The sequence below is a fragment of the Coregonus clupeaformis genome, chromosome 29, assembly GCF_020615455.1.
Source record: "Coregonus clupeaformis isolate EN_2021a chromosome 29, ASM2061545v1, whole genome shotgun sequence".
Lineage (NCBI taxonomy): Eukaryota > Metazoa > Chordata > Actinopteri > Salmoniformes > Salmonidae > Coregonus > Coregonus clupeaformis.
In genome coordinates, this window is record NC_059220.1 from 4462611 (window position 1) to 4490390 (window position 27780).

At 42.8% G+C, this 27780-nt stretch overlaps 2 protein-coding genes across 3 annotated transcripts; one reads left to right on the plus strand and one right to left on the minus strand.

The window, feature by feature from the left end:
- Positions 1 to 2072: 2072 nt before the first annotated feature.
- LOC121544600 (SRA stem-loop-interacting RNA-binding protein, mitochondrial) lies at positions 2073 to 12419 on the minus strand. Its single transcript, XM_041854574.1, has 4 exons — positions 12290 to 12419; positions 11944 to 12002; positions 4202 to 4309; positions 2073 to 2582 (listed from the first exon to the last, which is right to left on the minus strand). The coding sequence occupies exons 1-4, from the start codon at positions 12354 to 12356 to the stop codon at positions 2511 to 2513; spliced, it is 306 nt and encodes a 101-aa protein (XP_041710508.1). The 5' UTR covers positions 12357 to 12419; the 3' UTR covers positions 2073 to 2510.
- A 33-nt stretch (positions 12420 to 12452) lies between these two features.
- Positions 12453 to 25137, plus strand: LOC121544598 (nucleic acid dioxygenase ALKBH1). 2 transcript variants are annotated; one of them, XM_041854572.2, is made up of 6 exons: positions 12453 to 12693; positions 16186 to 16294; positions 17381 to 17543; positions 17858 to 17948; positions 23672 to 23865; positions 24448 to 25137. In XM_041854572.2, the coding sequence occupies exons 1-6, from the start codon at positions 12556 to 12558 to the stop codon at positions 24893 to 24895; spliced, it is 1143 nt and encodes a 380-aa protein (XP_041710506.1). In that variant the 5' UTR covers positions 12453 to 12555; the 3' UTR covers positions 24896 to 25137. The 2 variants fall into 2 exon arrangements, with proteins under 2 accessions (XP_041710506.1, XP_041710507.1); XM_041854573.1 differs by lacking the exon at positions 12453 to 12693 and adding an exon at positions 16745 to 16810 and having other exon boundaries at positions 16215 to 16294.
- Positions 25138 to 27780: the final 2643 nt, after the last annotated feature.

Consider the following 27780-nt stretch of genomic DNA (forward strand, 5'->3'; position numbering starts at 1 on the left):
CATGACAGCCCGCTTGGAGTTTGCCAAAAGGCACCTAAAGGACTCTCAGACCAGGAGAAACAAGATTCTCTGGTCTGATGAAACCAAGATTGAACTCTTTGGCCTGAATGCCAAGCGTCACATCTGGAGGAAACCTAGCACCATCCCTACGGTGAAGCATGGTGGTGGGAGCATCATACTGTGGGGATGTTTTTCAGTGGCAGGGACTGGGAGACTAGTCAGGATCGAGGGAAAGATGAACGGAGAAAAGTACAGAGAGATCCTTGATGAAAACCTGCTCCAGAGCGCTCAGGACCTCAGAGTCGGTGGAAGGTTCACCTTCCAACAGGAAAACGACCCTAAGCACACAGCCAAGACAATGCAGGAGTGGCTTCGGGACAAGTCTCTGAATGTCCTTGAGTGACCCAGCCAGAGCCCGGACTTGAACCCGATCGAACATCTCTGGACCTGAAAATAACTGTGCAGCGACGCTCCCCATCCAACCTGACAGAGCTTGAGAGGATCTGCAGAGAAAAATGGGAGAAACTCCCCAAATACAGGTGTGCCAAGCTTGTAGCGTCATACCCAAGAAGACTCGAGGCTGTAATCGCTGCCAAAGGTACTTCAACAGAGTAATGAGTAAAGGGTCTGAATACTTATGTAAATGTGATATTTCAGTTTATTTTTTATACATTTGCAAAAGAATCTAAAACCTGGTTTGGCTTTTTCATTATGGGGTATTGTGTGTAGATTGATGAGGGGAAAAAACAATTGCATCCATTTTAGAATAAGGCTGTAAGGTAACAAAATGTGGAAAAAGTCAAGGGGTCTGAATACTTTCCGAATGCATTGTATATCTGTGTGTGTGGGCGTTAATACACTGAGTGGACAAAACATTAAGAACATCTGCTCTTTCCATGACATATGACATACACTGACCAGGTGAGTCCAGGTGAAAGATATGATCCCTTATTGATGTATTTTGTTAAATCCACTTCAATCAGTGTAGATAAAGGGGAGGAGACATGCCTTGAGACAATTGAGACATGGATTGTGTATGTGTGCCATTCAGAGGGTGAATGGGCAAGACAAAAGATTTAAGTGTCTTTGAACGGGGTATGATAGTAGGTGCCAGGCGCACCAGTTTGAGTGTGTCAAGAACTGCAACGCTGCTGGGTTTTTCACACTCAACAGTTTCCTGTGTGTATTAAGGTCCACCACCCAAAGGACATCCAGCCAACTTGACACAAATGTGGGAAGCGTTGGAGTCAACATGGGCCAGCATCCCTGTGGAACGCTTTCAACACCCTGTAGAGTCCATGCCTGACAAGTTGAGGCTGTTCTGAGTGCAAAAGGGGGGGTCAACTCAATATTAATGTTTTGCACACTCAGTGTATGGATATTTCTAATTATTTAAGAAAGCAAAGATGCAAAAAATAACTGGATCTTCACTCTTCTCACTAATGGCAAATAATTGCATCTTGTTATTATATTTACCCGTTTTTTTTTGTTATGAATAAGTGTGTCATCATATCAGCCATTTGCACTAAATACTATGCTACTGCCAGCACACAATGCAATACTTCAACCATAAGAAATTGTGTGTACGCATGGTCTAACGTTTGCGGGAAGATAAGAACATTCTCACGTCAAGTTCCGTTTTTTTATAAATGCAAACTTTTGCGTGAAAACTGGCACACACATGTTTTGGAGTACACTGCATTTTGTAGGTATGCAACGTTTATAAACGAGGCCCCAGGTGAGGAGAGAAGATTATACCTTCTTCATTATACACCTATTCTGGCAGCAGAAGAAGAGAGAGGAGGATTTATGACATTCTTTAAAGTGTTCGACTAACATCCTACTCCCAGCACAGAGAACTGGGGTATGTGTGAAACTACAAACACATTACCTGTTGCCATAACTTCAATATCAAGCATTAGTAAAATGTTTTATTTTTTATTCCAAACAAAATGTCCACCTGTTTTTCTTCATATCTATTAACTAAGAAATTACTATGAAATGTACTGCCACTCAACCAGACTAAACCCACTACACAGAAAAACAAGGGGGAAGAGGAATGAGAAACTAAGTTGTAAATCAGTCATTATTTTATTATGTGAAATGTCTGATAGTGAAGTGTGATGCCTGACTTAATTGAGAAAAGTGATAGTCCTACTCATCGTTTAATACAGACAGATGCAGAGGTTGTGTGTAACGGAGCCATCAACGATCATGACAGAAGCACAATAACAGAGATATCCTACCATCAGCATCCTCATCTCGTCTGTCTTAATATGCAGTTACTAACGGGATGCCAAAAGAAACACACTTCTCCCTTCATCCATTTTGTAGACATGCAAAACAGACACAGTAATCATGTCTCTTTTTTTGTTGTTGACAAATTACAATAAATATGAAGACATCATACTATGAAAAACAAACAAATGAATGTTGGATGGACTAGTTCTGTTTCCATAGGTATTTAATTCAACCCCTCACATATACAAACACCATACAAACACACACCTTCAGCTTTCCTCCACAACCTCTTTGTTTGTTTTGTGTCCCGCAAACACTTTCCTGTTTCGTTGAACTTGAAGCTGAAAGGAGATGATGGGAGAGAGAAAGACATGTTTAGCTTGGTTAAAACTCTCTACAGTCTAAGCCCTGTCTAAACCAGGGGAGGGGGGGGGGGGATTCTACTATGCTATACGGAATTGTTTTAAGGTCATACCAAGGACATTTAGCCATTTGATTTTGTATTGTAAGACGCCTTGAAGTATACCATTAAAAAAAGTACAAAAATATTAGTGATGCATTTTTTTGATTTGGCCTTACTGCTATTAGCCCACACAAACTAATTGAATAACAGATTCACTACATGAAACATGAAACATATAGTCCCCCCAAAAAATCAAAAGGAAGTTTGTTCTGAAGTGTCTGCCCTATATCTGAGAGATATAAGAAAGATCAGGATATAAATGTTTTACATGTATTTAACCCCTTATTTTTGGCACTAAACAGTCTCCATATACTTTCATTCATTTTTTCAACTGGTACCGGGAGACCTTCAGACGAGTCTTGTGAGGCCTGTGGGTGTCCTAGAGAGGGGTCATATTAGTGTGTCATCGCAGTGCTAACTGTGCCACTAGAGATCCTGGTTCGAATCCAGGCTCTGTCGCAGCCGGCCGCGACCGGGAGACTCATGGGCGGCGCACAATTGGCCCAGCGTCGTCCAGGGTAGGGGAGGGAATGGCCGGCAGGGATGTAGCTCAGTTGATAGAGCATGGCGTTTGCAATGCCAGGGTTGTGGGTTCGATTCCCACGGGGGGCCAGTATAAAAAAAAAAAATGTATTCACTAACTGTAAGTCGCTCTGGATAAGAGCGTCTGCTAAATGACTAAAATGTAAAAATTTAAAAAATGTGTAGCCCAAACTGTTTGAACGCTATAGACAGAAGTTGGCAGATCGGCTGTACCGACTTCAGACTAGTCCCAAGATGCTTGTTAGGGTCGTAGACGGAGAACACCATCGTGTTCGTGAGAGTCTCATCTTTCCATAGAGGTGTCATAATAGTTTGTAGGCCAAACCATTCGGAAGCTACAGACGATTTTGTGAGAAGACCAATTTTCGGGACGTCTCATGGTCTGACAAACACCGCTCTAGCACCTTTCACTGCAGATGCGGAAGTGCGACATTGGCGGATGCGCAACAAAAAAACATATCTCTAGCTTAAACTGACGGATGTCTATTATGCTAAATGAATTTCCGCAGGCCACGGAAATCGTCTCTAAGGGGTTAATGACATGGTAATTCCCTTAAGGGGAGTGATATCACACTGTTTTATCACACTGCCTGATGGAGTGTATTTGATTTCAAACCACTGACAGACTGACATTAGCTTTCAAACTAGAATGGAGAAAATCAACATACATTCCAAACTAAACATACACATTTCAGTCAATAACAACAGGGGGGTTCATTAGACAGACTGTAGCAAACAGTTGCAAAAAGTTTTGCAACGGTAACAGTTTACTCTAAACTGATATATTTTGCAACGAAAACAAGAGTTTCTATTGGAAGAAACTCTATTGGTAGGAACTCAGGTAGGTCCCTCCATGTTTAATTCCAGTTGCTTCTGTTTATTTCCATTTGGTTCTGATTGGTTCCTAGAGAACACACCCCAGTTCAGGGTATAACATGATCTAACGAACTATACCTTGGCTCCCTCCAGCATGTGTGGGTCTTTCTGGAGAGCGTTGTGCAGGCCTTCCTCGGACGTATAGCCGATCCAGCAGAAGCCTCTGTGGAAACCCGTCTCCTTGTCCTGTTAGAAGATATACATTGTGAAGTGAATATAGAGGTTGTGATATACCAGTAACTGCCCAAATAAAGGAAACACCAACATAAAGTGTCTTAATAGTGCATTGGGCCACCACGAGCCAGTACAGCTTCAATGCGCCTGGCATAGATTCTACAAGTGTCTGGGATGCGACACCATTCTTCCATGAGAAATTCCATCATTTGGTGTTTTGTTAATGGTGGTGGAAAACGCTGTCTCAGGCGCAACTCCAGAATCTCCCATAAGTGTTCAATTGGATTGAGATCTGGTGACTCACACACACACACACACACACACACACACTGTGACGGCCCTGAATATTTCTGAACCGTCTCAGTGCTTCTCCTTCTAATAGGGCGCTTCCCCTTTAATTCCTCATTAAATAGCCAGCATCAGCTGCGCAAAAGGGGAAGTTGTGATTGAGACATGAATGAGGATGTGTACTACCTTCAGTTGATGAAGCTTCGCCATTACGTTTGTTTTGTTGCCTTACAGTGTGTTTTGTAGCCTTAAAGCGAGTTTACCCAGGATTGGATCCACTCTGTGCGTCTGTGGACTACAACTCTCCGTTGGTTTTCGTGGCCTTTTCTCCGCTGGAGAGCTGTTGGCGGATTGTCTGACTGACCGACTGACTACAACTTTTTGTACACGGTATTTCATTTGTTTGGGGTGATGTATACTGTGATTTATGTAGTTGTGAGGACGTATTATTCTTTGGGTAGTCTTTGATACGCTTTATAGTTGTGTTACAAAATAAGTGTTATTTTGAGTGTATGGATATACTGGGTTTATGCTACGGACAAACGTTGCGGGACTAAGGACACTTGAGTCACTGAACTTATTTACCGGGCTGGACTCTTGTTATGCCCGAGGTACAGGACATTTCTAAATGAACATAAGTGCATTGATTTGTTATATTGTTGTGTGTGGGTGTGTGTGATCATTTATGTTGTTAATACAACCACGCAAAAGAATACACTTGTTTGAAGTTCTTTCCAAGGTTTTAAGGGGGTTTATGAAAAGTATATTTCCATCTTGACTTTTACATAAGTCCTTTGTATTGGTGTGACTTGACGGACCAGATGGGACTCCTTCCCTCCCAAACTAAAAGGAGAAACCCATGCTTTCTCTGGTAGGCACAACCTACCTGGCACCCCTATAAATAACCTCAAGTCAAAACCGTTACATAAAAAATGGCACCCCAGATGGGACTTCAACATTGAGAACTAACCAAAGCAAATCTTTTGAGTGGAATTAAAATAATGGATTCACTACAAGAAAATGTGCTCATCCATATCCTACCTGTCAATGGGAATACACAGGGCCATTCTGACTACCGAGCCAACAATACAAATCATAATGTGAATGGAAATAATGGAGTTGATTTGGGCCAGAGCCCTGGGAATCTAAATGCTCGGTCTGGACCACAGGCCACAGGTCTAACTAGTAACTCACTTATTGACATGGATCTGTGTGAAAGTACTGAGCTAGCCCTCCCTCTGACGCCCCACCTTCCTCCATTGTCGGGTTTATCTCCAGAGGTTGTAGTCTTACAACTTCAAGGTGACATCCTTGATATTCGTAAGACTCAACAACATCTCCAAACTCTAATCCATCATAAATTCAAATGTCTGAGTGTAGAGCAACAACAGAGTGCCATGGAATTCAGAAACTCACTGAGTACTCTAACCCACACTCTGACAGAGCTCAGTGAGAGTGGAAGACAGGAAATTACTGGTGCCATGGACAGGCAGTTTGACTACCAACAAAGCCAACTCACTGCCACTCTCCAGTGGCGCCTGCAACATCATCACACTGAGGTCCTCAAGGACGTCAATTCTGTATTTTCTCCCCTGGTTAACACTGTAGACCACTTGCAGACAGCGCTCTCTAATTGTGTTAAAATGTTGGATGATGTGTCTGTTGACATGGCCTCCATTAGGCACAACTCCTTGTACAGAGCTTCTCTTGTGTCCACTTCTGTTCAGACCACTGAGGGCCAAGCGGGCACCTCAGAACAGCCAAGACAAGGCCATGCTGCAGCCACCCCTTGCAGGATGCAATCCACCATGCATCCTGGTGTTCATTTTCATGGTCCCATAACTCCCTCACCCTCTACTTCCTCAATCCCTCCTAGCTCTTTTGTTCATGGTGATTTGAGTAGACGTCATGTGGGAGCGATGCCCATTAAATTGCAATTTCCCACCTTTGGGAAAAAGGATGACAGTCCTGATCCGCTAATGTATCTGGAAAGATGTCATGACTTTCTTGCCCTCAATCCCCTGGCTGACGAAGAACTCCTTGCCACATTGAGGAATGTGTTGCATGGGACAGCTCGAGACTGGTGGGATGTGGCACGTCTCACCACTACCTCCTGGGCTGACTTTGAGGCCAAGTTTTCCTCTGCATTTCTGTCTGAGGACTACACAGATGAGCTGGCAGACAGAGTCAGGAATCGAGTGCAAAGGGAGAATGAGAATATCCGTGACTTTGCATACGGTTACCACTCCCTGTGCAGAAGGTGGAAACCTGGCATTGAGGAGGAAGAGGTCATTAAGTTGATCTTGAAGAACATCAACCCACTACTAGCCAGTCAACTCAGAGAAAGAGTCACCACTGTCGATGGACTGGTTCGCCTGGGACAGCAGTTCGAGAAGGACAGAGAATGCCAACAGCAATATGAACAGAGAAAGAAACAGACACCCAAACAGTTACCCAAGCCAGATCATCAACCACAGCCAGAGTCTCCAGCCAAGACCCCTCCCATGTTCTGTTGGAGATGTAGCCAAAAGGGACATTCTTCAGCTACATGTCCAAGACCGTATCAAGTAAACCCTTCCAGAAACCACAAATCACAACAGGCCAACACACCTAACACACTTCGCAGGAACGACCATCCTACTCTGGGTGCTTTGACCAGAGCTGAAACCTCAAGAGTTACTGCCTACGCCCCCCGCCGACATCCCCTTCCTTTCAGTTAATACCACACCAGCTGGTGTTACCCCTGTCCATAGGCCCATGGACAGGAAGAGCCATCCTGGACACCGGGTCATCCTACACACTGCTCAATGAGAAACTGTGGAAGGAGGTTCAAGGTCCAAAATACAACTTGAAGCCGTGGACAGAAGGTCCACTGTATCTGGCTGACGGTGAGGCTAAACGACCACTTGGATGGAGTGAGGTGGAGTTCCGCCTGTGTAACCGCTCCTATATGATTCCTTCGGGTTATCCTACAAACCAAGAACCTTGCTTTTCCTGTCGTGTTGGGAATTGATTTCATGTACTTCAGTGGTGTCCAGATTGATATCGCACACAATTGCTACTGGTTTCCAAACAATCCGAGCAAGAAGCATTTCTTCCAATCAGAAGTTACAAAGTTACATGATTGGGGTCCAAATGTGGCAGTCTTCTCTGCCGTTGCTCGGTACCACTAACCCTGGGTAATCCTTCTGATGATCTCCTTTTACAGGCTGTAAGAAGAGCTCAGCTGGAACAGCCAGAGGAGTTAAGGCTGTTGGAACAGCTGCAGAATAATGCTGATGTGTGTACTTCAAAGCTAGGGACGCACCGGACTCCTGAAGCACAAAATATTCCTTACACAGGAAATGCCGATCAAGCAAAAGCCATATCGTTTGTCCCCAGCGAAGCTAATCATCCAAAAGGGACTCATTAATGAGATGTTGACACAAGATATAATAGAACGTTCCTCCTCTCCCTGGGCTGCTCCTGTTGTCCCTCATTCCAAAAAAGACCGGTGGTCTTAGATTTTGTGTGGACTATAGGAAGACCAACAATGTTTCCCAGACTGATGCCTATCCTCTTCCCACCATCCACGAGATCCTGGAGTCATTGTCTGGCGCTGTTGTGTTCACTACCCTTGACCTCAATAGTGGCTATTGGCAGGTTGAGATGGACCAGGAAAGCAAGGACAAGACTGCTTTTGTCTGTGCTGAGGGCTTGTTTTCCTTTAAGGTGATGCCTTTTGGATTAAAGAATGCACCTGCCACTTTCCAAAGACTCATGGAGATTGCGTTAGGTGAGCTCAAAGGGAAGATATGTTTCGTCTACCTGGACGATATAATTATCTACTCCCCGAACAGAGAGCAACACTTTCAAGACCTTCAAGCAGTGTTGGACAAGCTAAGAGAAGCTGGTCTGACAGTGAACATGAAGAAGAGCAACTTCTGCCAAACCTCCCTGAAGTTCCTTGGCCATATTGTGTCTTGTGATGGTATTCATGTGGATCCTGAAAAGACCAAGGCTGTACAAGACTTCCCTGTGCCAACCACACTCAAGGCCCTTCAACGGTTCCTTGGGATGGCTGGATGGTACCATCGGTTTGTGTGGAACTTCTCCCAGGTGGCAGAACCCCTCAACGGGTTGAAGCGAAAGGAGCGAAATTCCGATGGACGGCAGAGTGCCAGAACTCCTTTGAAACCCTGAAACGACACCTCGTCACACCTCCCATTTTGGGTCATCCCAACTTTGATTTCCCTTTTGTTGTTTACACTGATGCAAGTGATGTTGGACTTGGTGCTGTCCTAGTCCAACAGACTGGACTTGGTACTGAAGAAGTGCTAGCGTTCGCCAGTCGGACATTGAATGGAGCAGAACGGAACTACTCCACAACCGAGCAAGAGTGCCTTGCAGTTGTCTGGGCTTTGGAAAAGTGGAGGTACTACCTGGAGGGAAGACACTTCACTGTGGTCACTGACCATTCCTCCCTTGTGTGGGTGTTCAAGACCAACAAACCAAGCACCAGGCTCATCAGATGGGCTCTACGGTTGCAAGAGTTCACCTTTGCAGTAGAATACAGGAAAGGAAAATACAACACTGTTCCAGATGCCTTATCCAGAGCTCCTGCTTGTGGTAATGGTGGCCCTCATCTTACATGTGCTACTGTCCTGTCTAGCAGTCGAGACTCACCCAAAACTGACTTTCCCATCTCTGATGAGGTCATTTGGAAAGCCCAACAGGATGATCCCGAAGTACAGGCTTTGTACCAGACTATCCTGGAAGATGGAGAAAAGATGGTCAACCCTACCACAAAGTTGACCATCATTGAAGACAAAGTCTACCGAGTTGTACAACTACCTCACAGAACACTCTACCAAATGTACATACCTGAAACTCTACGCCTTCAACTGCTTCAACATTTCCATGAAGACCCATTAGCTGGTCATTTGGGCAGGTTCAAAACCTACAAACGTTTGCAAGCATTACTGTACTGGCCACATCTGAGCATGGATGTGAAGTCACATATCCGAAACTGTCAGGTTTGTCAAATGTACAAACCAGAAGGTAGAAAACCTGCTGGCAAGTTGCAGCAAACTGTGGTTACCCGACCTTGGGAAATGTTAGGAGTGGATTTGATGGGTCCATTTCCTAGAAGCTCCAATCAGAATGTGTACATGCTTGTTTTTGTTGATTACTATTCCAAGTGGGTTGAGCTCTTTGCCCTGCGTCAGGCCACAGCGAGGACCGTCTCTAACATCCTTACGAAAGAGATCCTGACTCGCTGGGGAGTGCCTGATTACATCCTGTCTGATCGAGGGTTCCCAATTTGTCTCTGATCTCTTTGGAGAGACCTGCCAAAGATGGAACCTGAGACAGAAGTTGACCACAGCCTATCACCCACAGACCAACCTCACTGAGAGAGTAAATCGAACCTTGAAGACAATGGTTGCTTCCTATGTAGGGACCCAGCACAAACACTGGGACAAGCACCTTCACGAGTTTCGATTTGCCCTGAATTCTGCTGTGCAAGAGTCCACTGGAGTCACACCTGCAGAGCTGAACCTAAGTCGTCTCCTCCGAGGACCCTTGGATATGGTGCTACAGCCCCAGCAGCTTACTCCAGACGCTGCTTGCTATGACCAGGTAGTCCATCTCCACGACTTGAGAGCTCTTGTCTCAAGGAACATGATCCAGGCTCGACTCAAGCAGAAGAGAAATTATGATAAGAACAGACGAGACATGCAGTTCCAGCTTCGTGATCGGGTGTGGCTTCGCTCTCATCCTTACTCGAAAGCTGAACAATTCTTCTCGGCCAAGCTCGCTCCTAAATGGCAAGGACCATATAGGATTGTGGAGCAGATGGGCCCTGTGAACTACCGAGTGGTGAAAGAGGACACAGGTGAAGATATGCGCGTTGTCCATGTCTCACGCCTTAAGGCCTGTTACCCTCGGCTGAGGAATTGGAGGAGATTGAGCGCCGCAAGGTCCTGGAGATCTTTGAAGAGGAAAGTAAGGAGACTTTTCTCGGATTCCCAGACCCAGAAGTCTCACGGCTTAATGCCTGTGACCCCTCAGCTGAGGAGCGTGAGCGCCAAAAAGTAATGAATATTTTTGTAGAGGAAAGTGATGAGGAGACCTTTCTCGGTTTCCCGACCAAGATCTGCCTTCCCGGCAATGGTCGGCTTTTTCCAGGGGAGGGGTGTGTGACGGCCCTGAATATTTCTGAACCGTCTCAGTGCTTCTCCTTCTAATAGGCGCTTCCCCTTTAATTCCTCATTAAATAGCCAGCATCAGCTGCGCAAAGGGGAAGTTGTGATTGAGACATGAATGAGGATGTGTACTACCTTCAGTTGATGAAGCTTCGCCATTACGTTTGTTTTGTTGCCTTACAGTGTGTTTTGTAGCCTTAAAGCGAGTTTACCCAGGATTGGATCCACTCTGTGCGTCTGTGGACTACAACTCTCCGTTGGTTTCGTGGCCTTTTCTCCGCTGGAGAGCTGTTGGCGGATTGTCTGACTGACCGACTGACTACAACTTTTTGTACACGGTATTTCATTTGTTTGGGGTGATGTATACTGTGATTTATGTAGTTGTGAGGACGTATTATTCTTTGGGTAGTCTTTGATACGCTTTATAGTTGTGTTACAAAATAAGTGTTATTTTGAGTGTATGGATATACTGGGTTTATGCTACGGACAAACGTTGCGGGACTAAGGACACTTGAGTCACTGAACTTATTTACCGGGCTGGACTCTTGTTATGCCCGAGGTACAGGACATTTCTAAATGAACATAAGTGCATTGATTTGTTATATTGTTGTGTGTGGGTGTGTGTGATCATTTATGTTGTTAATACAACCACGCAAAAGAATACACTTGTTTGAAGTTCTTTCCAAGGTTTTAAGGGGTTTATGAAAAGTATATTTCCATCTTGACTTTTACATAAGTCCTTTGTATTGGTGTGACTTGACGGACCAGATGGGACTCCTTCCCTCCCAAACTAAAAGGAGAAACCCATGCTTTCTCTGGTAGGCACAACCTACCTGGCACCCCTATAAATAACCTCAAGTCAAAACCGTTACAACACACACACACACACACACACACACACACACACACACACACACACACACACACACACACACACACACACACTTTTGAGACCCCTCTTTCAAAGTCACTGAGATCTCTTCTTCTAGCCATGGTAGCCAAAATCATGAGCAACTGGGCATTTTTATACATGCTTGATGGGATGTCAATTGCTTTTTTACGCATGTTTCCTTTACTTTGGCAGCTACCTGTAGGTCAAATGAAAGATCCACATTGTGATATCAGAGGGCTGGGTTTCTCACTAATTAAACAATCTGTTAAGGGTGAACTTACAAAGGGAAGGAGGCATTTCTTGACTTGACCGAACTGCCCAAAGTACTCCTTCATCTCCTCTGAAAGAAAATAATGACAACATGTTATACTGCATGTTCTCCTACTGTAGCTAGTTAGCTTAACTAACTTAGCTAGCAAAGCCAAAAGCGCAAAGTGCAAATGACTGTACTAGAGAGGACGTGGTCGTAATCTTTGACTGTACACAGTTAGCTAGTTAGCCTGGATAGCAACCAATGTCAAGGCAGCACTCACCCAGCATGATGTAAAGGCGCCTACAAAAGCTCATAGCCTAACATAAAATTGTCAACATACAGTAATTATGTTTCCAATAAAAAAGCATGCTTACTGCTTGCAATGGTCCATGGTATTTTAGACACAAACACCTCGAAAACCTTCTTTGACGACGATGCCATGTTGCGTCCTTGGAAAGCTAGTTACCTCTGACCCGAGTCACGTGACTTGACATACGCCGGTGTTGTTATGTTAACTGTACATATTTTTTGGGGGGGACTTAAAATCACTAAAAGGTCAGCTTTCCTTTACATATTTAATATGCTGTGCTTTTAATGTTTTGCTCATTTATTTTTTTAGAGTTGAAAGGTCATTTTAGTGATGGCAAAGATGGCGGCCTCCATGGTGGAGCATGGGGAAGATGCATTTAGAAAATTGTTCAAATTTTACAAGCGAAGAAATCCTCCACCAGATTTCAGCGATGTCATTGACTTCTCAAAAATGGCGAAACATGAGAAGGTGAGCGTTTCCAATATAGCTAGCAACGAATATTGATATGTAAACAGACGAACTTCCCCTCTCCTAATGTAATGCTACTGGCTGTAGCTAGCTATCTACCGTTAGCTAACTAGTTCGACAATACTACCAGATAGCCTACTGATATACAATTAACATCTAGAAAGTGAATGAATGTGTTATCAAACGTAGTCAAGTCAACTATTGGATAAATTGCGTGGGCGTGTCACTCGCCATTTGTTGTACATTTTATTGGAGAACTTAAAGCAAAACAAGTGCGATTAGATTGTGATTTTCATAAACTAATACAGTCTTTCAATTTCCATAAAATAAACAGTCATTTTCAGAGTAATCATCTTTCACTTTGCAAACTGCTTCAGTCATAGTCATGTAAAATATATATATATATATATATATATATATATATATATATATATATAAAGAAAAGCAATTTTTTTGTCCATTAAAATAACATCAAATTGATCAGAAATACAGTGTAGACATTGTTAATGTTGTAAATGGCTATTGTAGCTGGAAACAGCAGATTTTTAATGAGTATCTACATAGGCGTACAGAGGCCCATTGTCAGCAACTATCAGTCCTGTGTTCCAATGGCACGTTGTGTTTGCTAATCCAAGTTTATCATTTTAAAAGGCTAATTGATCATTAGAAAACCCTTTTGCAATTATGTTAGCACAGCTGAAAACTGTTGTGCTGATTTAAAGAAGCAATAAAACTGTTGTTCTTGAGACTAGTTGAGTATCTGGAGCATCAGCGATTGTGGGTTCGATTACATGTTCAAAATGGCCAGAAACAAATAACTTTCTTCTGAAACTCGTCAGTCTATTCTTGTTCTGAGAAATTAAAGCTATTCCATGCGAGAAATTGCCAAGAAACTGAAGATCTCGTACAACGCTGTGTACTACTCCCTTCACAGAACAGCGCAAACTGGCTCTAACCAGAATAGAAAGAGGATTGGGAGGCCCCGGTGCACAACTGAGCAAGAGGACAAATACATTAGAGTGTCTAGTTTGAGAAACAGACGCCTCACAGGTCCTCAACTGGCAGCTTCATTAAATAGTACCCGCAAAACACCAGTCTCAACGTCAACAGTGAAGAGGCGACTCCGGGATGCTGACCTTCTAGGCAGAGTTGTAAAGAAAAAGCCATATCTCAGACTGCCCATCTTAATCTTTTATTTTTATTGGCCAGTCTGAGATATGGCTTTTTCTTGGCAATTTCTCGCATGGAATAGCCTTAATTTCTCAGAACAAGAATAGACTGACGAGTTTCAGAAGAAAGTTCTTGGTTTCTGGCCATTTTGAGCATGTAATCGAACCCACAATTGCTGATGCTCCAGATACTCAACTGGTCTCAAGAACAACAGTTTCCAGCTACAATAACCATTTACAACATTAACGATGTCTACACTGTATTTCTGATCAATTTGACGTTATTTTAATGGGCATTTCTAAGTGACCCCAAACTTTTGAACGGTAGAAATATATATATATATATATATATATATATATATATATATATATATATATATATATATATATATATATATATATATACAGTTGAAGTCGGAAGTTTGCATACACGTTAGCCAAATACATTTAAACTCAGTTTTTCACAATTCCTGACATTTAATCCTAGTAAAAATTCCCTGTCTTAGGTCAGTTAGGATCACCACTTTATTTTAAGAATGTGAAATGTCAGAATAATAGTAGAGTGATTTATTTCAGCTTTTATTTCTTTCATCACATTCCCAGTAGGTCAGAAGTTTACATATACTCAATTAGTATTTAGTTGCATTGCCTTTAAATTGTTTAACTTGGGTCAAACGTTTTGGGTAGCCTTCCACAAGATTCCCACAATAAGTTGGGTGAATTTTGGCCCAGTCCTCCTGACAGAGCTGGTGTAACTGAGTCAGGTTTGTAGGCCTCCTTGCTCGCACACGCTTTTTCAGTTCTGCCCACATTTTCTATAGGATTGAGGTCAGGGCTTTGTGATGGCCACTCCAATACCTTGACTTTGTCCTTAAGCCATTTTGCCACAACTTTGGAAGTATGCTTGGGGTCATTGTCCATTTGGAAGACCCATTTGCGACCAAGCTTTAACTTCCTGACTGATGTCTTGAGATGTTGCTTCAATATATCCACATCATTTTCCTTCCTCATGATGCCATCTATTTTGTTAAGTGCACCAGTCCCTCCTGCAGCAAAGCACCCCCACAGCATGATGCTGCCACCCCCATGCTTCACTGTTGGGATGGTGTTCTTCGGCTTGCAAGCCTTCCCCTTTTTCCTCCAAACATAACGATGGTCATTATGGCCAAACAGTTCTATTTTTGTTTCATCAGACCAGAGGACATTTCTCCAAAAAGTATGATCCTTGTCCCCATGTGCAGTTGCAAACCGTAGTCTGGCTTTTTTATGGCGGTTTTGGAGCAGTGGCTTCTTCCTTGCTGAGCGGTCTTTCAGGTTATGTCGATATATGACTCGTTTTACTGTGGATATAGATACGTTTGTACCTGTTTCCTCCAGCATCTTCACAAGGTCCTTTGCTGTTGTTCTGGGGTTGATTTGCACTTTTCGCACCAAAGTATGTTCATCTCTAGGAGACAGAACGCGTCTCCTTCCTGAGCGGGATGATGGCTGCGTGGTCCCATGGTGTTTATACTTGCATACTATTGTTTGTACAGATGAACATGGTACCTTCAGGCGTTTGGAAATTGCTCCCAAGGATGAACCAGACTTTTTTTCTGAGTTCTTGGCTGATTTCTTTTGATTTTCCCATGATGTCAAGCAAAGAGGCACTGAGTTTGAAGGTAGGCCTTGAAATACATCCACAGGTACACCTCCAATTGACTCAAATTATGTCAATTAGCCTATCAGAAGCTTCTAAAGCCATGACATCATTTTCTGGAATTTTCCAAGCTGTTTAAAGGCACAGTCAACTTAGTGTATGTAAACTTCTGACCCACTGGAATTGTGATACAGTGAATTATAAGTTAAATAATCTGTCTGTAAGCAATTGTTGGAAAAATTACTTGTGTCATGCACAAAGTAGATGTCCTAACCGACTTGCCAAAACTATAGTTTGTTAACAAGACATTTGTGGAGTGGTTGAAAAACAAGTTTTAATGACTCCAACCTAAGTGTATGTAAACTTCCGACTTCAACTGTATGTATATGTGTGTGTATATATATATATATATATATATATATATATATATATATATATATATGTATGTATATATATATATATACATATGTATGTATGTATGTATGTATGTATATGTATGTGTGTGTGTATATATATGTATGTATGTATGTATGTATGTGTGTGTGTGTATATATATATATATATATATATATATATATATATATATATATATATATATATATATATCCTGTTAGGATATGCCCACTATGAACTCTCTGGATGATGTGATTTGATCTAATGACATTGTGTGATGGTGATTGACAGGTCTTTCCCACCGAACTGAACCCAGCTGCAGTGAGTGATGCTGAGGCCAGGAGGGCGGGCCTTCGCCCCATCGGAGACTGGACAGCCTTTGGGCTGCAGGATTATCCAGGTAGGTCAAGGTTATTAGGCTAGTGGCATTGTGTTGTAACAAAATCCTGCACATCATATGAACTCTCCAGGACCATGATGGGTAACAGTTGTCTAATAATATTAGTCCTGACTCCCGACTGAATTGATTCAGATATGTAGCACAGGGGGTTGGTGGCACCTTAATTGGGGAGGACGGGCTCGTGGTAATGGCTGGAGCGGAACGGGTGGAATGGTTTCAAACACATGGTTTCTGTGGTTTCTATGTGTTTGATGCCATTCCATTTACTCTGTTTCAGCCATTATTATGAGCCGTCCTCCCCTCAGCAGCCTCCACTGATATGTAGTACTTTTAACCGTTTTTTAAATATGAGCTGTCATATAGCAGACATTTTACCCTTCAGCTAGCCCTAGTCAGTATGTATGTGAGCTGTTACTTTTTATAGATAGATGTTTTTTTTTTTTACTCTAGACGTAGGTCTTGACCAGTGATGTAGTGGTAAAAGAAGAGGTGGGTTAATGCTGAACGCCGTTCGCGGTGAGTAAAGTAATGCTCCCTATACTTTCAATGCATTTTTCCGCAAAAGGTGGGTAAATGCTTGCCTGAAAACTTATCCTGAATTACATTTCGCTGCTCTATCGGTCGCTCCAGACATTGTCTGAAACTGCCATCCTAGAAGTTGTTTGTGCTGACGTCAAAATGAGGGGCGTTGTACAAAACAAAATTCATAGTGATTGGATCTTTTCTAAACAATCAGAGTATCAAAGCCAATTACGTGATTCATGATTCGTGTAGGCCTGGTCTGGCCCAACCCATCGGTTTCTGGGACCAATCAGAACTGTCAAAATGTGTTCGCGTTCTATAAAAAACGGTGGGGAGGAAATCAAATCCAAACTCATTGTGCAGAAAAAAACACTAGTGGGCGTGACGTTTGTCCGGAGCCCTGTGGATGGGCGTGTCAGGCTAGGTAAATGCTTGTGTGTTTGCCCTCCACTACACCACTCGTCTTGACACCCCCCTCATCTGTTGTTGATGTACCTTCCTGGCCCTTGAGGGGATCAATAAAGTTGTATTGAATTGAATCCCTGTGTTTCCTCCTCCCTAAAGGGTTCATCTTCATCTCCAACCCGTTCCTACCAGGCTCCCAGCAGCACTGGGTGAGACAGTGTCTGAAGACCTACCCACAGAAACCCAACGTGTGTAACCTGGACATGCACATGGCGCCCACGGAAACACAGGACATCTGGGGGAAGAGTGCAGACACGCTCCGGTAAATAGACTAACTACTTTCAGCACCAGCGGACATACTGCTAGAGTGTTGTGTGTGTTTCCCATTCTTATTTGAGTGAAAATGAATAGTTTATCAGAATGGAACTCAACTCCCATCGATTTTGCCTAGAGAGACCCGATTCAATCAAAGGACTATATGTGATCATTATCTCTATTTCTCAGACTTGAAGGTTTTATTTTAAATGTTGATACATGTGAAAAGCGTAGGGTGTCTATGTAATCAATTGACTTGAATGGGTAGCCTTGCTTTTAGCCGATGCCTGAGCCTGGTATGGTCTGTTTGATTCCCAACAGGAAGACAGGTTCAAGGGTCAGGGAGCCCAAGACACTGCTGGAAAAGCTTCGCTGGGTGACCCTGGGTTACCACTACAACTGGGACACCAAGGTAGAGCTCTCTCTCTCTCTCTCTCTCTCTCTCTCTCTCTCTCTCTCTCTGTCTCTCTTTCTCTCTCTCTCTCACTTTCACTCTCTCTCTCACTTTCACTCTCTCTCTCTCTCTCACTTTCACTCTCTCTCTCTCACTTTCTCTCTGTCTCTCTCTCTGTTTCTCTCTGTCTCTCTCTCTGTCTCTCTCTCTGTCTCTCTCTCTGTCTCTGTCTCTGTTGCTGTCTCTCACTATGGGTGCATCTCAATGGTCTTAGGTGGAGTTCTCTCTCTAGCAACGGTCATCAAAATTGTTAAAAGGTTTTAAAAACAATTCTAATAGATACTCCAAACTTTATTTGATTCTTTATCCATCAGATATTGACTGAATTATAGCACATAAAACATTTTACTTGCACGGACAATGAATTGAGTTCAGGGATTATGGTGAGAATTCAGGTATTCAATTTATTTTCAAATTTAATCAAAAAAATCTTAGAATGCACTCAAAATATATATATATATATATATATATATATATATATATATATATATATATATATATATATATATATATATATATATATATATATATATATATATATACATACATTTTCTAAGGTATCAGGTATTTGTATTATTATTTTGTGTTAAAACAAAGAAAGTTATATGTGCATCCATTGCATGAATACAGTGGGTGCATTATATGAATAACATGAAGGAGTGGAACAGGGCTGCACCACCAAAACATACTTTACATTGTTTTAGAGATCAGACATAATATCACTAGAATCCGAGTGTTCATTTTCAGAAGTTGCTTTCATTTCAGCGCTTCTAATTTGTAAACATTTCACAGGTATTAAATTATAAATTTGTTCAATTCCATAGGAAATTAACACCCATCAAAATTATGTTATCTTTCTTGTGATGTAAGTGTTCGAGACGATACGTTTAATCAACGACGAAGCTTTAGCGTTCTTATAGATGCAACGGAAAGACAATGTACAGTATTCCATTGAGCCCATTGCAGCCACTACCGGGGTCTATCTCAATGGTCTTAGTAGAGCTGTCTCTCTCTCTATGGGTGCATCTCAATGGTCTTAGTAGAGCTGTCTCTCTCTCTATGGGTGCATCTCAATGGTCTTAGTAGAGCTGTCTCTCTCTATGGGTGCATCTCAATGGTCTTAGTAGAGCTGTCTCTCTCTCTATGGGTGCATCTCAATGGTCTTAGTAGAGCTGTCTCTCTCTATGGGTGCATCTCAATGGTCTTAGTAGAGCTGTCTCTCTCTCTATGGGTGCATCTCAATGGTCTTAGGTGTTATCGCCTTGTTTCCTTCACTTAATCTGTACTGTTCTCTTTTCTACTTTATATATATATATATATATTTTACAAAGAGTTCCCACGTCTCCTACACTGGAGGGTGGGGGGATTATACAATAACATTTTCAACTGAAGTTTATGTCAGTCCACTATTTCAGGAAGGAATTGCACTTCTTGCCAAATAGTCAAACATGTCAATCTAAAATATATTATTCTGTCAATTTAATATTGATATTAGTTATAACATCTGTACAGATCATAAAACACAGAAAAGTGAGAGCAGAGCCTTATTGAGAGTAGATCTCAAAATAAAAATCTCTACGATACCTTGTTACATATCTGACAATGACATCACTAGTGAGGCAATGTCCCATTGATGCCACAGCATTCTGTGCATGATTCGTTCAAAAGTGCACCAGTTACGTGTGCTAAAGATCCTTAACTGAACATGTCTTCCATACCATGAGTCTCCATTATGTTACAACGATAGATGAACAGCCATAACTTCAAACAGAACATGAATACTGTATGTACACAGTAGTGTGCTCTGTGTGAAATATCAAAGGAGAGAGAGAGAGAGAGAGAGAGAAAATTAGCCGGTTTGCTCCTTTCAGGTAAGTTCATCTGTAATTGTGCAGGCACCTGCCTGTCTCGTTTATATGCTAATGACATCCAACGTGTTTAGTCCTCTTTCCCTCTGTCCCATTAAATCAGTCAGGAGTCTTACACAGGATTCATTAGCTCCCATCCCGGCTCTGACACTGCCAAATGTCTGACAACAATCGCTGCATTTTAAGCAGTGGTCTGTGTCTAATCTACCCACCCCCACATCCGTCTACTCCACCCCCCACCCACACAGCCGTCTCATCCCCCCAGCTAACTGGGTGTTTAGAGGATAGCAGCACAGTGATTATCCTGTGATTGCACATGTGTGGCTAAGTGCAGGGGCCACGCCCCCAACACTAACCAGGAAGAGATACAGAGCACAGAGAGTTTGTTTGTTTATTAATGGAAATAATGTCCCCCCAGACTGAATGACTGACTGGATTTCTGGCTGGCTGGCTGACTTCAGTAAGATAAAATTGATCTAACTATGACAGACCTACACAACAGAGACATACAGTGTGGGGAAAAAAGTATTTAGTCAGCCACCAATTGTGCAAGTTCTCCCACTTAAAAAGATGAGAGGAGGCCTGTAATTTTCATCATAGGGTACCGTCAACTATGACAGACAAAATGAGAATTTTTTCTCCAGAAAATCACATTGTAGGATTTTTTAATGAATTTATTTGCAAATTATGGTGGAAAATAAGTATTTGGTCAATAACAAAAAGTTTCTCAATACTTTGTTATATACCCTTTGTTGGCAATGACACAGGTCAAACGTTTTCTGTAAGTCTTCACAAGGTTTCACACACTGTTGCTGGTATTTTTGGCCCATTCCTCCATGCAGATCTCCTCTAGAGCAGTGATGTTTTGGGGGCTGTCGCTGAGCAACACAGACTTTCAACTCCCCTCCAAAGATTTTCTATGGGGTTGAGATCTGGAGACTGGCTAGGCCACTCCAGGACCTTGAAATGCTTCTTACGAAGCCACTCCTTCTTTGACCGGGCGGTGTGTTTGGGATCATTGTCATGCTGAAAGACCCAGCCACGTTTCATCTTCAATGCCCTTGCTAATGGAAGGAGGTTTTCACTCAAAATTTCACGATACATGGCCCCATTCATTCTTTCCTTTACACGGATCAGTCGTCCTGGTCCCTTTGCAGAAAAACAGCTTTATTTTGGTTTCATCTGACCATATGACATTCTCCCAATCCTCTTCTGGATCATCCAAATGCACTCTAGCAAACTTCAGACGGGCCTGGACATGTACTGGCTTAAGCAGGGGGACACGTCTGGCACTGCAGGATTTGAGTCCCTGGCGGCGTAGTGTGTTACTGATGGTAGGCTTTGTTACTTTGGTCCCAGCTCTCTGCAGGTCATTCACGAGGTCCCCTCGTGTGGTTCTGGGATTTTTGCTCACCGTTCTTGTGATCATTTTGACCCCACGGGGTGAGATCTTGCGTGGAGCCCCAGATCGAGGGAGATTATCATTGGTCTTCTATTTCCTTGCGTGAAGCCCCAGATCGAGGGAGATTATCAGTGGTCTTGTATGTCTTCTATTTCCTAATAATTGCTCCCACAGTTGATTTCTTCAAACCAAGCTGCTTACCTATTGCAGATTCAGTCTTCCCAGCCTGGTGCAGGTCTACAATTTTGTTTCTGGTGTCCTTTGACAGCTCTTTGGTCTTGGCCATAGTGGAGTTTGGAGTGTGACTGTTTGAGGTTGTGGACAGGTGTCTTTTATACTGATAACAAGTTCAAACAGGTGCCATTAATACAGGTAACGAGTGGAGGACAGAGGAGCCTCTTAAAGAAGAAGTTACAGGTCTGTGAGAGCCAGAAATCTTGCTTGTTTTTAGGTGACCAAATACTTTTTCCACCATAATTTGCAAATAAATTCAATAAAATCCTACAATGTGATTTTCTGGGAAAAAAATCTCAATTTGTCTGTCATAGTTGACGTATACCTATGATGAAAATTACAGGCCTCTCTCATCTTTTTAAGTGGGAGAACTTGCACAATTGGTGGCTGACTAAATACTTTTTTTCCACACTCTACGTACAGTGAGGGAAAAAAGTATTTGATCCCCTGCTGATTTCGTACGTTTGCCCACTGACAAAGAAATTATCAGTCTATAATTTTAATGGTAGGTTTATTTAATAATAATAATAATATGCCATTTAGCAGACGCTTTTATCCAAAGTGACTTACAGTCATGATATTTGAACAGTGAGGGACAGAATAACAACAAAAAAATCCAGAAAAACGCATGTCAAAAATGTTATACATTGATTTGCATTTTAATGAGGGAAATAAGTATTTGACCCTCTCTCAATCAGAAAGTTTTCTGGCTCCCAGGTGTGTTTTATACAGGTAACGAGCTGAGATTAGGAGCACACTCTTAAAGGGAGTGCTCCTAATCTCAACTTGTTACCTGTATAAAAGACGCCTGTCCACAGAAGCAATCAATCAATCAGATTCCAAACTCTCCACCATGGCCAAGACCAAAGAGCTCTCCAAGGATGTCAGGGACAGGATTGTAGACCTACACAAGGCTGGAATGGGCTACAAGACCATCGCCAAGCAGCTTGGTGAGAAGGTGACAACAGTTGCTGCGATTATTCGCAAATGGAAGAAACACAAAATAACTGTCAATCTCCCTCGGCCTGGGGCTCCATGCAAGATCTTACCTCGTGGAGTTGCAATGATCGTGAGGAATCAGCCCAGAACTACACGGGAAGATCTTGTCAATGATCTCAAGGCAGCTGGGACCATAGTCACCAAGAAAACAATTGGTAACACACTACGCCGTGAATGACTGAAATCCTGCAGCGTCCGCAAGGTCCCCCTGCTCAAGAAAGCACATATACATGCCCGTCTGAAGTTTGCCAATGAACATCTGAATGATTCAGAGGAGAACTGGGTGAAAGTGTTGTGGTCAGATGAGACCAAAATGGAGCTCTTTGGCATCAACTCAACTCGCCGTGTTTGGAGGAGGAGGAATGCTGACTATGACCCCAAGAACACCATCCCCACCGTCAAACATGGAGGTGGAAACATTATGCTTTGGGGGTGTTTTTCTGCTAAGGAGACAGGACAACTTCACCGCATCAAAGGGACAATGGACGGGCCATGTACCATCAAATCTTGGGTGAGAACCTACTTCCCTCAGCCAGGGCATTGAAAATGGGTCGTGGATGGGTATTCCAGCATGACAATGACCCAAAACACACGGCCAAGGCAACAAAGGAGTGGCTCAAGAAGAAGCACATTAAGGTCCTGGAGTGGCCTAGCCAGTCTCCAGACCTTAAACCCATAGAAAATCTGCCAAACGTCAGCCTCGAAACCTTGGAGAAGATCTGCAAAGAGGAGTGGAACAAAATCCCTCCTGAGATGTGTGAAACCTGGTGGCCAACTACAAGAAACGTCTGATCTCTGTGATTGCCAACAAGGGTTTCGCCACCAAGTACTATGTCATGTTTTGCAGAGGGGTCAAATACTTATTTCCCTCTTTAAAATGCAAATCAATTTATAATATTTTTGACATGCGTTTTTCTGGATTTTTTTGTTGTTATTCTGTCTCTCACTGTTCAAATAAACCTACCATTAAAATTATAGCCTGATCATGTCTTTGTCAGTGGGCAAACATACAAAATCAGCAGGGGATCAAATACTTTTTTCCCTCACTGTACACAACAGAGAGAAGTTGTACTATACATGACCGACCACTGAAAAGCTTGTGCAACGTAGATGTTATGCGTGGTCCCTGAAAATAATGAATACATTGTTTTAGAGATTTTCTCTTCCTTCTGTTGTAGACATACTCGGCAGATCACTACACTCCGTTCCCATCAGATCTCCACTCTGTATCCTGCCATGTGGCCGCAGCCTGCCGATTCCCTGGGTTCAACGCAGAGGCTGGAATCCTCAACTACTACCGCTCCGATTCGTCGCTCGGGATCCACGTAGACGAATCAGAGCTGGACCACACTAGACCCCTCCTGTCATTCAGGTAAGAGGAGGAGGGGCTTGTTGTACCAAACCACCAACCACGGCTTTCAGTGGGTGAACCGGGTTAGTGTTGATTACATTCGATTTGGAACCTGGCTGCCTTCCGGGTGTGAGCCGGGTGTCCCGTTCTGGCCAATGGCGAAGTCAGCGCTAAACCAAAGTGACGTAGGTTAAGCACGTGGAGTTATGAATAGGATTCTGTGTGTTCACAAGCAACAGTGATTGCTTTTGATAAAAACGCTGCCTTCCCAATGAAAACTAGTTAGAAAATTCAAACATATTTTCTTTGGAAAAGAGATGCACAATGCTGCATTGTTGACAATATGACCGAGCGGCACAGATTACTGTTCGATTTGAGCAGGGCGCTCCTCCCTCACCGGCTTCGCCCGGTCACGTGACGGGCCATAACTCCCTCATTGAATATTGTCTCAGTTCATCCTAATTACAACCTGACACTCTCTGGTAATACTTTCTGGATGTGTTACTCTGAATGTGAATGCGACTATTGACCATTTCCTGTTTGTCTTGTCATTGTTGTTAACCTCATACTTGTCTTCCTCTCTTTTTTTTTGATTGACGGCAGTTTCGGCCAATCCGCCGTCTTCCTGCTTGGTGGAACTCAGAGGGAAGACCCGCCCACCGCCATGTACATGCACAGCGGTGATGTCATGGTAATGTCAGGACACAGCCGCCTCCTCTACCACGCCGTGCCTCGCGTCGTCCCCGCCCCCAAGGGAGACCCCTTACACCCATCTCTGGAGGAGGAGGGCCTAGGCCCAGGGTCAGACCAGGGACTCGCCCAGGACCATACCCAGGGAGAGGCCACCCTGATCCAGCCAGTATCAGAGGAGGACTGGGCGGTGTGCTCCAGGTACATCCAGACCTCCAGGGTGAATATGACCATCAGACAGGTGCTGGGGTCTGGCCAGGCCTTCCCCGCGATGGACACGACAGACAAACGGACAGACGCGGGACACACGGATGGGTACCATGACAACCAGGATGGAGAGAATGTGGGACTTAATAAATAAAATGAATATTTATTTTCTGGACGATTTCAAATGGAGATGTTGTAATAAATGTGACATTGTATTTAAAGAAATTGTGACTTCTTCATTTTGCAACGTATGAGTTATGTAGGTTCAGCTGTTATACACTGTGTACAGACTGACGTCATAGTTGAGTTATGTGGGGTCAGCTGTCCCGTGTAGCTCAGTTGGTAGAGCATGGCGCTTGCAACGCCAGGGTTGTGGGTTCGATTCCCACGGGGGACCAGTATGAAAATGTATGCACTCACTAACTGTAAGTCGCTCTGGATAAGAGCGTCTGCTAAAATGACTAAAATGTAAATGTAATACACTGTATAGTTGAGTTATGTGGGGTCAGTTTATGTGTATAAGGTGATGCGGGAGGGGGGGGGCGGAGCATCTAACGATGCACTTAGCTGTTCTACGAATGGTCTGAGGCAGGCGTTACAGATTATGAGTGTTTTCAAGTGCAACGTTAATAACGATGGTTTTGGTAAACAGCTCTGAGATTTAACGATGCTCCTATGAAGGTTCTAACGATGAATTTAGCCTTAAGATGCTTTTAGGAAACCAGGCGCTGTAGCATACCTTGGCCCCAGTCTTTCAAAATGTATCTGAGATGATTTTGGCAATCGGAAAAAAATATTAAATGTTAGAAAAGGATTTGGTCATCCAATCTGAGGTTTAATCAGGATTAAATGTCTTTTTTTATTTTTTTTATTTTTTTAACTCAAAGGTAGTGATTAGAATAGTTTTGATGCCGAAATTCAGGATTGTCTTGAACCCACTGGAAGGGTGGATTCAGGGTGGATTTAGAAAGGTTAAAGCCTCTACAACCAATATATTTCAATATAACTAAGGTGAGGATGTTTTTTTTCTTTGATCTGAAAACCAAAGGTTCATTATGTTAAATTTACCCTAGTATAGTTATGTGGTCAGTTGTTATATTGAGAATTGTCCAATAAATGCATCTATACTTATACGTGATATGCAGGCTCTATTATGTGTAATCAAGGTACCTTTTATTCATGTCGTTTCCTCATCTGTTTCCCTATGCCAGTGTAGAAGTAGTAGCACAGCCTGTCCAGCAGATGGCGAGGCCCGTTCAAAGCGCTGAAAATCCAGATTCTGTGATCTTGATATTGTGATATCTGGATCAGAATGATCCTATGAGATTATTTTCTGCAAAACCGGATCAAAAACAGACAGATCGATCTGATGCTGGATTGCAAAAAAAGAGGATTACAGAATCCAGATCATTCTGATCCAGATTAAAAGTTTTTAAAAACTGGGCCCTGGAGAAAAATAGCATCAACACAGACAGACCATACACATCCCTCTCCTCAATGGAAACCTATTAAAAGTTATTCCTTAGATTGTTTTCTCTCTACGTGTTTGAAATCATGAAACAGTGAAGCCACATTAAACTCTTCACACTTGCTTGGCCCCTTGAGAAACGCATCTTTGGAGAATAAAACTGGATTAATTGCCTCGTGTTTCTTAAAGGGGTCAGAGGGACATGATAGAGGGAGAATAAATTGGTTTCAAGGCGAGATCTTTTGTGTGTTCTTCTGTACTACTGTAAACCAACAGTTTCTACTATAGAACAGGGATTGTTATTCACTATAGTCGAGCTCAGAGTTTCACTACATTAATTAGAGCAAAAAGTTGTTGTTTTCATGAATGGGTTGTGATGTAGTTTGTCTCTGCGAAATAGGACAAAAAAGTGTTTCCTTCATGGTCCATTTATGGAGAATGTAATGTTGGAATGAAGTGAACTGCAGTTGACCCATATCACATGACGAGTTAGCCCAAAGACCAGCAGATGACGATATTGAGTTGTTTCATCTTACCGTCCAAAGGCATTGTATGCAGCCGGCTATACACTCGTATCCCCCGGCGACCGGTTTGTACATAAAACATTCTCCATTCAGGCTGCAAATGCATCGATTTCCTCCTTAACTCGATTTAATGGCGAGAAGAGAAAAATAAAACGGGAAAAATATAAGCCTACGTTCTTTATGAAACACAATTTTCCACCACCGTGCTAAAGTGGCTAATGCTACTCCCTGATGTTGCGCGCCGTGTTCAGCCAAGGGTAAACAACAGACTGCTTCAACCTGATTGGCTGAACGCAATACGCAACATCCGGGACTAGCATTCCAAGGTATTAGCCACTCTAGCATGGTGGTGGAAAATTGTGTTTCATAAAAGAAAGTATGCATATTTTCCCTGTTTCTTTTCCGTGTATACACCCACTGGGATACGAGTGTAGAGCCGGCTGCATACAATGCCTTTGGACCGTCAGATGAAACAACTCAATATCGCCTTCGGCTAATGATGAGTGAACTAAGGGAGAGCTGAGACTTGTAGAAGAGGATAGAAAAACGTTATTGTCCAGTGTGGGACATTAGGTCGTCTTTGGCTTTACACAATGACATGGACAGATATTACAGCACCACTTTGTCATCAAGAGGATGTAAAGTTGTTTTGTACATGTATTGTATAGTTTAGGTAGTTTATTTACTACTTTATTTATAAGATCACTGGGAATTCCAAAATAATGTAGGATTCATAGGCCTATGCAGAGCCATAGAGAGTTGGAATAACTTTTAGAATCTCTAATATTGTTCTAATTCTAAGACATTCCGTTTCATAGCATTATTTAAATATCCCCCATGTTATGTTAATGGTGAGCCAACATTTACATTTACATTTGAGTCATTTAGCAGACGCTCTTATCCAGAGCGACTTGCAGTTAGTGAGCGCATACATTTTTCATACATTTTTTTCTCATACATGGCTGCCATAGAATGTTGTAGTGTCATGCATCATAATGCAGAAACCTGAATGTTCCAACTCTCTATAAGCATGTCTCTGGTCCTATG